The 12,240-nt window shown below is 45.7% G+C and overlaps 1 protein-coding gene across 1 annotated transcript in view; it reads left to right on the top strand.

Annotated features, from left to right (window-relative positions):
- The window catches only part of myt1la (myelin transcription factor 1-like, a), a 25,763-nt gene extending 13,925 nt beyond the window's left edge, over window positions 1–11,838 (top strand). The window contains exons 6-17 of the mRNA XM_053444796.1: window positions 1,384–1,670; window positions 2,790–3,014; window positions 6,858–7,009; window positions 7,214–7,282; window positions 7,400–7,462; window positions 7,570–7,653; window positions 8,752–8,973; window positions 9,239–9,330; window positions 9,513–9,616; window positions 9,699–9,842; window positions 10,578–10,640; window positions 11,698–11,838. Of these exons, the coding sequence (XP_053300771.1) occupies window positions 1,384–1,670; window positions 2,790–3,014; window positions 6,858–7,009; window positions 7,214–7,282; window positions 7,400–7,462; window positions 7,570–7,653; window positions 8,752–8,973; window positions 9,239–9,330; window positions 9,513–9,616; window positions 9,699–9,842; window positions 10,578–10,640; window positions 11,698–11,838 (1,646 nt within the window). The remainder of the gene's footprint in view (window positions 1–1,383; window positions 1,671–2,789; window positions 3,015–6,857; window positions 7,010–7,213; window positions 7,283–7,399; window positions 7,463–7,569; window positions 7,654–8,751; window positions 8,974–9,238; window positions 9,331–9,512; window positions 9,617–9,698; window positions 9,843–10,577; window positions 10,641–11,697) is intronic.
- The last annotated feature ends 402 nt before the right edge of the window (window positions 11,839–12,240 follow it).

Genomic DNA, 12,240 nt, shown 5'->3' with positions numbered 1-12,240 from the left:
AAGGCGAGCCCTGTTTCTCTGGCTGGGAGCCATTAGTGAGGCGCAGGCGAGAGGGAGGTTTTTTAGACGAGGTGTCTGCGCTCCCCGCCGTCACGACTCCCTCCCTCCTCTCCGCCGCCGTTCCCTCCGTCAGCGTCACTCCCGCCTGCCGAGCCCAGATTCACTGTCGTACAGTCGTTGTGTCTTTTGTTTGTTTTGTCCCCACATAAGCTGCTTATTGGAGTTTTTATTTTATCTTTTAAATCTCTGGTTCCATGTTTTAAACAACAAAGTGCTCGTTTACCTCTGAGCTCATTGGTTCCCACTGACAACTTAAATCTTCCTCTTGCAGTTTCAACACAGTGTTTTTCATCAAAAGCTCAGAAATTCCCCCAAATACCTAGAAAGTAGTTTTTAGCAAATGTTATTCAACATAATTAGGGTATTTGTAGGGGACTATTTCCAGTGGGGGATTGAAACCTGTATTCTCTCTCTGACCAGCAGGGGGCGACTCCACTGGTTGTTTCTATAAAAGAGTGAATTAATCTACTTCTCACTTTATAACGTTCAGTAAACAGTTTTATGTATGTTCCACCAAACGATAACAAGAAAAAGGATCTGAGGTAACTTACACTGAACCGTTAACCTGCTAGTTAACGGAGACAGTTGATAACCAGGATGAAGTTGGGTCGAGTAAAAAGTTGTTTCAAAGTTCAGGCCCCAGGTCCTGACTGAACTCAACAGACCCGGCAGCTCCCACCATCAGCAAGCCGAGCAGATATATAACAGCAATAAAAGTTATTATGATTATTATTATATTAATGTTATTATTTGTATTGTAGCAGAGGAGCTGAGCAGGAACACGGGGGCAGATCCAGAGGCAGAAATAACCTGGAGAGAGAGAGAGAGAGAGAGAGAGAGAGAGAGAGAGAGGATGCCGTCCTTCTCAGGAAGTTCACAGTCGACTCTTCTGTAAATAGTGAAACTGACCCGCTGGTGGTAGAGTAACAGGTAGAGAGTGAGAGACAGCAACAGAAGAAGGTGGTCGTAATATACAACTTCTCCACTAGAGGCCACTAATTCCTCCGCACTGAATCTTAAAGGGGTGGTAGGAGTTTGGATTTGAAGACGTTGTTATTTAATAATTTGTTAATTATTGAGCAGTGGCACAGATGAATAACACACATCAGACTTTGCAAACACACAAAACTATTTGAAGATGATTTATTGTCTTTGAACCTGATTAGATTTGTTAAAGATGACCAGCATTGGAATTTCTCCTGCAACAGTCTGTCTATTTTAGCTTGAGTTGAAGAGAAAATCCTTTTTTAAATCTCAGTTCTTCTCTAACGCTCCATCTGCTGCTCCCTCTGCTGCTCTAACCACTCCTGTGCCTCCCTGCAGCGAAACGCTACTGTAAGACGTCCAGCCCGGCCAGCAGCACCACCAGCAGCTACGCACCGAGCAGCAGCAGCAGCCTGAGCTGCGGCGGAGGAGGAGGAGGAGGAGGAGGTGCTGGAGGGGGCGGAGGAGGAAGCAGCGCCAGCAGCACCTGCAGCAAGAGCAGCTTCGACTACACCCACGACATGGAGGCGGCCCACATGGCGGCCACGGCAATCCTCAACCTGTCCACCAGGTGTCGCGAGCTGCCGCACGTGCTAGGAGGGAAACAACAGGACCTGATGACACAGGTAGATGGAGGCGGAGCACTGGTAGATGGAGGTGGAGCACAGGTATATGGAGGAGGAGCACGGGTAGATGGAGGCGCAGCACAGGTTGATAGAGGCGGGGCACAGGTAGATGGAGGCGGAGCACAGGTAGATGGAGGCGGGGCACAGGCAGATGGAGGCGGGGCACAGGTAGATGGAGGCGGAGCACAGGTAGATGGAGGCGGGGCACAGGTAGATGGAGGCGGGGCACGGGTAGATGGAGGCGGAGCACGGGTAGATGGAGGCGGGGCACGAGTAGATGGAGGCGGGGCACGGGTAGATGGAGGTGGAGCACAAGTAGATGGAGGCGGAGCACAGGTAGATGGAGGTGGAGCACAGGTAGATGGAGGCGGAGCACAGGTAGATGGAGGCGGAGCACGGGTAGATGGAGGCGGGGCACAGGTAGATGGAGGCGGGGCACAGGTAAATGGAGGAGGAGCACGGGTAGATGGAGGCGGAGCATAGGTAGATGGAGGCGGGGCACTGGTAGATGGAGGCGGGGCACAGGTAGATGGAGGCGGGGCACAGGTAAATGGAGGAGGAGCACGGGTAGATGGAGGCGGAGCATAGGTAGATGGAGGCGGGGCACAGGTAGATGGAGGCGGGGCACAGGTAGATGGAGGCGGGGCACAGGTAAATGGAGGCGGAGCACAGGTAGATGAGGCGGAGCACAGGTGGATGTAGGCGGGGCCAACACCCTGACGTCTGACCTCACCCTGGTGAGGTCAGAAGGTCTCAGACGGGATCAGACACTTTTTAAATTGAAAAACTTTTCAGCAGTTTGGAGTTTGAAAAGTCCCTAAACCTCTAAGGATTATGGGAATTGTAGGATCCACAGTTATAAAATATTTCACTCATGTAAGAGACAAAAAGTCTTTATTTTAAACCCGTGACGTGTGAGTCCAACAGTTTTAATACAGAGCAACAGACTCAAGTTTATTATTAATATTGTCATGAGACTCAACCACTGCAACCGTCTGATTCTGATTATTAAAGAACTGAGACCAACGTTATTTAAAACCTCAGAACTGTCACTTACTACTTTTTACTCCTGTGTTTCCCGCTGTGGTCCTCAGACTTGTCTCCTTGTGTCCTCTTCAGAGTCCGGTGGACGACATGGACGACGGGGGGGCAGTGGACGTGGGGGGGCAGCCCGGCGGCCCCGAGGGCAGCGGCACGGTGCTCACGCCCCTGGAGCCCATGTCGCCCCAGCGGCAGGCGCTGCTCAGCAGCCGCTGCTACCAGCTGAGCGAGGCCGACTGCTGGGACCTGCCCGTGGACTACACCAAGATCAAACGCCTGGGAGAGGAGCAGGACCACAAAGAGGTACCAGGAAGACCCGCGTCACTCTGCACAGCACAAACACAAACTACACACCTCACACACGGGTTTCCTTTGAGGGAATCTCTCATTTTAATGATGAAACTCAGGAAATGTTCCACCTCCGTTCCTCAGGGCTGACGCTGAGAGAGCTCTGGATATATGAGACTCTAAGTGAAGTAGATAAACAGTGAAGTATTTAAACTAAAGATGAAGTTAAGAGTTTATAAAAGTCTTTGGTTTATAAGTGAGTCGACACTATTGAGATTTTAAAACATTCACCGAATCGGTGGAGGAAGTTTACAAAGCTTCATTTATTGGTTTATTTAAAAAATCTTCTGGTTTTAATTTACAGTTCACATTTCCAAATTTACTAAAGCACATTTTTTATTACTATTATTTCTATTTAACCAGGACGGTCCCAGTCAGATACACTTCCTCTTCTGCCACAGAGTCCTGGTCAAGATGTTATAAAAAGTTTCAGATATAAACTAGAAGTCACTTTTAAACTTGACCCGAGACAGAAACGATTCCAGCTCATTCCCAGCAGGAGATGCATGAAAGCGAAAGTTACATCCACACGACTTTTTATTATTAAAACTGATACGGAGCCAAAACGCTGGTGTGGACGGAGATGGTTTTAGTTTGAAAACACAGAATTAATGCTAAGTGTTGCTGCTCTGCTCCGGTGGTTCGGACCCTGATGATGAGTCATCGCAGCTTCTGGGTCGAGGTATCAACACAGCAGACGACTGTAGAGTTAAGAGTTTGCAGTAAATGTTAAGAGTCTTTTACAGCCTATAGTTGAGGGTTTATAATCTGCTTTTTAAGAGAGAAGACTCCGCAGCAGCGTTTCTGTTCAGAGCCGTTCTGCAGATTAATGGCCTCATATACACTGAGACAAATTAATGGATTTTTGGAGGTAATTTCTCCACGAGCTCGGTTCACGGGTTCAGTGATGCAGACGCAGATCACAGACTCATTTAGCTCTTTTTTTATGCAGAGATTAAAGTGACGATCAGTGGATAAGTTACTTTAGGACCAAAATCTGAATCTGTTCTGGGCCAAAGTGAAACTCCACGTCCCAGTGATGGTCGGGGGCTTTAACCACTTAATTTAACGTACATGGGAGCAGCCTGTCCGGTTATTATGCTGCGTGTGGTTGAAGCATTAAATTGAGAGATTTAAGGAACATGGAGTTTGTGTGAAAGTGTGTAGATTTAGAAGATGGTCGTGGTTTGGAGGCTGGAGCTCGTCTCCTGCTGCACATCAGAGGAGCACTGTGGGCGTTCTGCTGGCTGCTGCTGCTGCGCATAATTTTTGCATCACTTTACATACATCAGAGTTTGTAAGTTAAAGTGTAGTAGGTGCGTATGAACGTCCTCGCCAAGCAGAGGCAGGAAAACGGCAACAGAGCGACGGCTTCCTGCCAAAAGCTGGCGTTGGTCCTTCTCACCCTGAAGCCTCCAAATACAGACACATGCTCAATAATGCAAACAAAATAAATCTGCTGTAGAAGAAGAGCTCGCTTTATTCTCCAGGATAAAAAAGATGATTAAAGCTTCCTGAGCAAAAATCGAACAACGTGAATCTCATCCTCATCAGATCTGACTCTTATCAAACTTATTATGTTCACATTTGGAAAATTCTTTAGACATGAACGCCCTTGAGATGCATTTATAAGTTACACGTCTTTACTGTGAAGTGTGTGAGTCTGGGTTCAGAAACAGGAACGAAGCTTAAAAAGTTTACTGCTAATTTACCTCAGTGATATATTCAGTGAAAATATGTTAATCTAATTTATGTTTTTAGAAACGTTCCAATTAACACGTGAAATCAAAGGCATATCTTTATTATATATATAGTTTAAATTGAAAAGTAAAGTGAGATTCTGCTGCTGAAAGATAAAATAATAAAACTAAATATGACTCTTGTTGACAATGAAGCTGCAGGGAAAGTGAATAAATCATCTTAATTGTTGTTTGCACCTTTGATAAATGCAGAGGTGGAGTTTATGATTTGATTTCTATATTTAAGTTTAGGTTCAGACGTTAGTTTGGATTCTTTGGAAACATTTGTGAATTCTGCAGTTAGATCAACATTCTTTATCATTTCTTTAAAAGGTTCCTGAAAGAAAAAATCTATTTAATTTGTAAATTAAGTTTTTTCCTCCATTTTTATTTAATAGTTGATAAATATCAAATAACTATTAGAACCTTTGTTTTTCATATCAAGACAAGCAGAAGGAAAGTAAAACATGCTCTTAAATATTTATTTAAAATGTGAAAAACTTCTTCATGGATTATAGATAATGTGTCGGCTAATCAACGTTATATCTCTTTGTTTTAGAAATGTGTGGATTTATTATATTTAAGAGCATTCGAAGCTAAAATAAAAATTATAATGAGGTTTTATAATATGTTAAATTGCAGCATTTTCCAAACCTGGTGTTTAATCAGTGTGATGAGCTGATGAGGGAATAACCCTGGTAGCTGTACAGGATGCAGGTTCCTCTCCTGCAGGCTCAGTGCGCCCCCCTGTGCACAGAAGCAGAACTGCGTCCGCTCGCACTCTGCAGCCCTGCGACGCCTCTAATACACGAGTACAACACAGGAGCTCCTCTGCACGCTCCAGGTCCTCGCAGGCCTGATATCACTCAGAGCAATCCACGCAGCAAATTGCTACATTTGGGTTTAGAGCGTCGGAGTGAAAGGTTTTAATCAGGAGAGTAATTGTGTTCGTTAATGAAGCACAACGCTGCGGAGGAGGAGGAGGAGGAGGAGGAGGAGGAGGAGGAGGAGGAGGCCGGAGCCCGTTGGCTGATGGGAACAAGTTGTGCTCCCGACAGAGGAGGTGTGATGTGTGGACTACAGAGCAGACTGCGGCGCTCCTATCCTCAGACGCTCTGCAGGAGGAGATAAAGGGAACAGGTCTGCTCTGCCCTTCAGCTGATTGTGCTCATGATTCATGGGAGAAGAACCTCGACCTCTCAATCATCCGGCAACAAGAAGAACTCCAGCTCAAGGGTTCTGTCCAGAACCTGATTTATATTTTAAAAAGTACTTAAATGAAAGAAGACTGGACCCCTGCTGATATCATAATGTACAACAGGAAAACAAATGGTTAAAATACAGAAGGTCGTGCATCAATGATAATATTAACAGTAACATTAACAGTAGAAATAAAAGAACCCCGAGTAAATTCAGGAAAACACTGGAGAGTTAAAATTATATATCAAAACTTTCATTTGACTGAATAAACAATGCAGACATTTCTGTCAAAATATATTTAAATGTTTATATATTTGGCTGTTATTGTGTTTTCATACAAACATTCAGGCTTTAGGATTAATAGTATTTATCATATGTGTTCCCTAAAAGATAATAAGCAGCATTTTTGACACTGTTCAATTAAAAATTACCACAAAACTTAATGTTCAGTTGTGAGGAAAAGAAACTGAATCAAAAACGTCATTAGGAGGAAAAAGGGAAAAAGATGATGAGCTGATCCCACGAGGATAAAAAAGATGGAAACATAAAAGAGGAGAAAAGAAAACTGCTCTTTATTGAGTCAGTTACAGATATTTAACAGTTCTATACACAATGTGTGATCATTTCATTGTTGTGTTTGTCTAAACGGTTCTTTTCTCCTTTCTTTGTGTGTTTTTTATCTTCCTCCTCCACGGTTTGTGTTCATGTAAAACTGGAAGAAGATGTTCATGTTTGTAAATCAGTGGTTACGAGTATAGTCGGGTCTTTTAATCTCAAAAAGTGGTGGAATGTGTTATTTGAAGTTGTGTACTTACTTGTGTACACGTGTGATGGTGGATTGTGTAGTGACTCGCTGTAGTCGGCCTTCTTCTCGTCCCTGCACCAGGGCGACGAGCTGGACCCGTTCCAGGAGCTGCTGGACGAGCAGCGCTACCCGGCCGAGGTGACCATGCCCAGCCCCAAGCACCACAAGTACCCGCCCTGCAAGGAGGGCAAGAAGGAGCTCATCACGTAAGAACACACACACACACACACTCACACACACACACACACAGACACGCACAGTCAGGGGTGAAAATATAACCTCCTCGACTGAGGTAACAAACCGACTCTCGGTCCAGAATCTCTTTGAATAATTCACCACAGAATTAATTTCATATTCCTACTTCACACCACAGGTTGTTGTTGTTTTGTGCGTCTCTTTCCCTCCTGCAGGTTGTCGAGCTGTCAGCTGGCCGACAAGAACATCCGCGGGATGATGTCGCCCAACTCACAGGAGCTCAGGTGAGTCCACAAACCATCCCGGTGTCAGTTCGAGGCCACAGTTGTGTTACTGATGTTTGAAGTCACAGCAACATCACTTCATAACAAAGTTGTTGCGTCGTTGTGTTTGTGTCTCAGGTGTCCGACCCCCGGTTGTGACGGATCTGGACACATCACTGGAAACTACGCCTCCCACAGGAGGTACAGAAACTAAACCTCGAAAAAACCACGGCAGTTACACATGAGACACACACACACACACAACGTCAGTGTGCACGTCTTTTTAAATGTGTCCTCTTGTCCCGCAGTCTGTCCGGTTGTCCACGAGCCAAGAAGAGCGGCATCAAAATCGTCCACAGCAAAGAGGACAAGGACGACCAGGAGCCAATCAAGTAAGGTTCCTGTTTCCCTCTGTAGACCATCAGAACCTGGTTCAGTTTGATCCAGACCCAGAACTCCTCTGCTGGTCTGAGGAACCGTTCACACCTGATGTTCAGGTTCAGACTGAACTGAAGAGTCTGAAGCTCTGAACCCAACAAGGTGTGAAAACACACAAAGAACAAAATGTCTCCTCACGAGTGTGATAAAGTTAATTTGAGTGAATCCTGATTCCTGACCTTTGAATCCGTCCGAGTTTTGTCTTTAACTCAGTTTCCAGGTTTTCTAAACAGATGTTTCTAGAATCACTTTCCAGATGTTTGTCAGACTCATCCGTCTGCTCGCTCTCAACACGCCGCCTGCGTTCGCGACCTTTCCAACTTTAGGAGAGAATATTTTCGAGGAGTTCTGGTCAGTCCTTCACTTCACCTCCTGCTCCCCACGGGCCGAGACCTGCAAAGGTTACAACTAAGTGAGCGTTTGACATTTGCGTTAAAGCGAAGCCATAATGTTAAACCAGTACGACCTTGTGACTGGTCTAAAGTTCAGCTGGTGTGGGTCTGCAGCTGCTGCCGCCACTTCTGTTCCGTCTGCTGTCGTCATTAACAGAGGAATCCTAATTAAACCAAAACCTGAGCCACCGGTCGACTCATCAGCACAAATGTCACCGCGGAGGGCGACTGGGATGCAGGAGGCAGAGGAGAGAGACTGGGAGCTGAACTGGTGTCGTCTGCAGGGCGAGGAGGGGGGGAGGGGGGAGGAGGGGGAGGAGGGGGGAGGAGGGGGAGGAGGGGGAGGAGGGGTGGGGGGTAGCTCAGGAGTCAGTCTCTGCCCTTTTTTATATCATCAAACAACTAATGAAAACCAAACTTATCAGTTATATCGTAGATGAGTGATACCACAGCCGGCCACCAGGGGGGGGATCAAGATGTTTTGGCTTCATTGTGGTGGAGCTGTCATGTCGTCCATCTTTATTAACATTCCCTATATTCCCTATGACATCATCTTTCAGAAGCTTCTAATAATCAGCTGATCCACCAATCACAGAGCTAGCTGGACCAACCTAACGCAGACGACCCCTCTGTGTGTGTCCCCCCCCCCCCCCCCCCCAGGTGTCCGGTCCCGGGCTGTGACGGGCAGGGTCACGTGACGGGGAAGTACGCCTCTCACCGCAGTGCGTCAGGCTGCCCCCTGGCGGCAAAGAGGCAGAAGGACAGCTACGTCAACGGCTCGCAGTTTGTCTGGAAGTCGGGGAAGACGGACGGGATGACCTGCCCGACCCCGGGCTGCGACGGCTCGGGACACGTCAGCGGGAGCTTCCTGACACATCGGAGGTGGGCTTCCCATTTCAGGTTTTTACAATCAATTTTTAAATCTAATTTTAAGGCTAAATCACATAAAAATCAATAAGAAATGGACCGAATGGGCTTTTACTCCTCATCCAGTTTCCTAATCATGCTGCAAATATTTTAACCTTTTGTCCCGCTTTCAGCTTTTGGTTTCACTTTGTTGGAAATCAATTAGTGCTTTAGACTCTCTGCAGACACGTCATCCTTCACAGGCAACGTTTAATCAATGTGCGTGTTTGTTCTCTGCCAGTCTCTCCGGTTGTCCCCGGGCCACCTCGGCCATGAAGAAGGCCCGGATGAGCGGCGTGGAGATGCTGACAATCAAACAAAGAGCAAGCAAAGGTCAGAGCACCGGAAAACACCAGACGTCTAATGACTGAAACTCATTCACACTCAAACAAATTAAAAAACTACTTCACATGTCACCTCACGATGTCCGATGGTTGTTGTTAGTCATGCTGAGATGAAGTGAAGTCACCTCACTGTGGTTCAGAAAAAGATAATTTGCGTAAAACTCGTTCCAGGCATCGAAAACGATGAAGATATCAAACAGCTGGATGAAGAAATCAAAGATCTGAGCGAGTCCAACAATCAAGTGGAGTCAGACATGATCGATCTGAGGACACAAGTAAGACGACTCCTGTGCGAGATGTTTGAAGCACGAACACAAATACACAAGTCGGCTCATAACCTCTTTGACTTCCTGGTAGATCACCACCATGGAGACCAACCTGAAGTCCATGGAGGAGGAGAACAAGGTGATCGAGCAGCAGAACGACTCGCTGCTGCACGAGCTCGCCAACCTCAGCCAGTCGCTCATCAACAGCTTAGCCAACATCCAGCTGCCACAGATGGTAAGAGAGGAACCAGAGGAACCAGAGGGAGATTCAAGTAGAACACACACTATCTGTTCTTACCTCTTTTTAAACTAAAGCAACTCAAGTTCTAAAGATTTGTGTCTTCAAAGTAGAGTAAAGTGTTTGTAGCTTTGAGGGATGTTTGTGTGTTTTATATTGAGTGTGTTTTAGACACTGAGATGTTTTGTGGAACATCTGATCTCTCACCTGCTCACGATGTAAACAGTCGTCTCCAGGTTCTTTTCTTCATCTGCTTCTTTCTGTTTGCCACCTCCTCTTCCTCCCAGCAGTCCATGCTGTGCTTCTTCTGTGCTGTGCGCCGCCTCACAGAGTTTCACGTAGAGGAACTGGTTCAGTTCCGGTGACGTCAGGTTCTCTCAGTGTAGAAAGAAGACTCGGGCTAATTGGATAAGAACCAGAGTAGCTCGATAACTCTCTGCTTCCTGTCCGCCCTCCAGTCTCAACAAGGAATTCAATCTTTACGATTTAAGAAAATATACAACGTTTTTACGTAAAGTGAAAACATAAAACGTAAAACGGCTTCTCATTGCTTTTTTATTTTAGACACATTAGCAGATCATCTTAAGCGTTAGGCGCCAACAGAGCCGGAGGGAGAAGCACTTGTTGTGCGGACGTTGTGTGTGTTTCCTCTCGGTGTCGTCCATGAAGCCTCGTGAGCGCCACCTTGAGTCTAGCGCTCTAATTCCCTTCTCTGTACACCCTCTCCTGTAGAGACCGCCGCCACAGAAAGAGGCTCCAGTAAAGCATAACTGCTGTTTACAGATGCCTCCCAGAGTAAGAGATCCATTTACCCTTTATCCAATTATCCTTCTCTTCTGCACTGTCACCCCCCCCCCCCCCCCACACACACACCTCCTACAACTCCTCTGTCGTCCACACATCACAACTTTATACTGAAATACACAAGCGTGTAACTGTGAGTAACTGTAACTAAATTACCAGAGAAAAGTTACTGACAAATAACATCAGATGTGTTTTTAGCTCATTTGTCAAAAACACAATTAATTACTAATAATTTACAAGATTTAATGATACAACTGTAAAAGGAAATTAGTTAATTAAGAGTAGATTCAGATTTTTAAAACTGGAGACGGAGCTGCTCTGGAATCAGAATATTTAAATTTAATTAATGTGAGTATTCAGTGACGCCACACGTCCACCACACCAGACTCTGGACTCGTATCCCCCCCCCCCCCTCACTACATATAAGACAATCAACATCTGGATGTAAACAGTGAGATGTAGAACTCTCATAATTTGTATGCAAACCAGGCTGAGAAGCCGATACAAGCAAAACAGAAGTGGGCCTAGACTCGAGCCCTGAGGGACGCCACATGCTTTGTAATCAAGCTTTAACTCAACAGTGAAACTCTGGAGCCAGAACTGCTCCGTCTCCCATTTGAATACTTGAGCCACTGAGATCCCACTGGGTTTGTTCATAGTGGAAACCATTAGTTATGTCTTTGCATTTGCACATTAATCAGCCGTTAGTTTTCCACATCTTGATTTTGTCTCCACGTGTGAAACATTAACTCTTCATCTACTCATCAGCGAACCATCCCTCTCCTGAGTTTGCATGGTTCAGAGTTTGACCTTCACAGGCTGAAGTACACATACACGAGTAGGATATATATATATATATATATATATTCAGAGTGGAGTATTCCAGTGAGTCTGTGTAATCGAGCCTTGTTTCCCCGATGATGTCCCCCCCCCCCCCTGCTTTCCGCCTGTTTTCCAAACCTTTCCCACAATGCTTCACACAGACAATGTCCCCATGTGTGTCTCTGCTGGTCCGTCCGATGTCTCACGGCTTTCTCCTCCCTCACAGGAGCCGATGAATGAACAGAACTTTGACACTTATGTGAGTACACTGACAGACATGTACACCCACCAGGACCAGTTCCAGAGCCCGGAGAACAAGGCGCTGCTGGAGAACATTAAACAGGCCGTGCAGGGCATCCAGGTCTAACCTGACCGAGGCCACGATAACAAATGCAAAGCAAAAACAACGAGAAAAAAAAGTCAAAAAAGGGGAATTGTTTTTTGCTGCTGTAATTTACCCCAGTTCTTTTATTTCTTCTGCTGTTATGCTCTCGACTCCATGGGTATCTCTCTTTTTTTCTATTATTTTGTTTATTGTTGTTGCCTTGCTTTGAAAAACAACGTTTTAAACAAACATTCACGTTTTGTACATTTTCATATGACCTAATATAATGTGATGTACTGTTTATAGCTGCTAATGTATGCACATTTTAGTGTATATGTATTTATTTATTGTAAGCTTGAATCATTTCTTCTTTTCATGCGATTTACATACATCGAAGAACCGGGCGTCACGGGTTGAGCGGGGGGGCGGAGCGGCGAGGGGGAA

This window comes from Pleuronectes platessa, chromosome 17 (assembly GCF_947347685.1).
Source record: "Pleuronectes platessa chromosome 17, fPlePla1.1, whole genome shotgun sequence".
In the NCBI taxonomy this organism is placed as follows: domain Eukaryota; kingdom Metazoa; phylum Chordata; class Actinopteri; order Pleuronectiformes; family Pleuronectidae; genus Pleuronectes; species Pleuronectes platessa.
The sequence above is the reverse complement of the archived record's forward strand: the minus strand, read 5'-3'. Positions and strand labels throughout refer to the sequence as shown.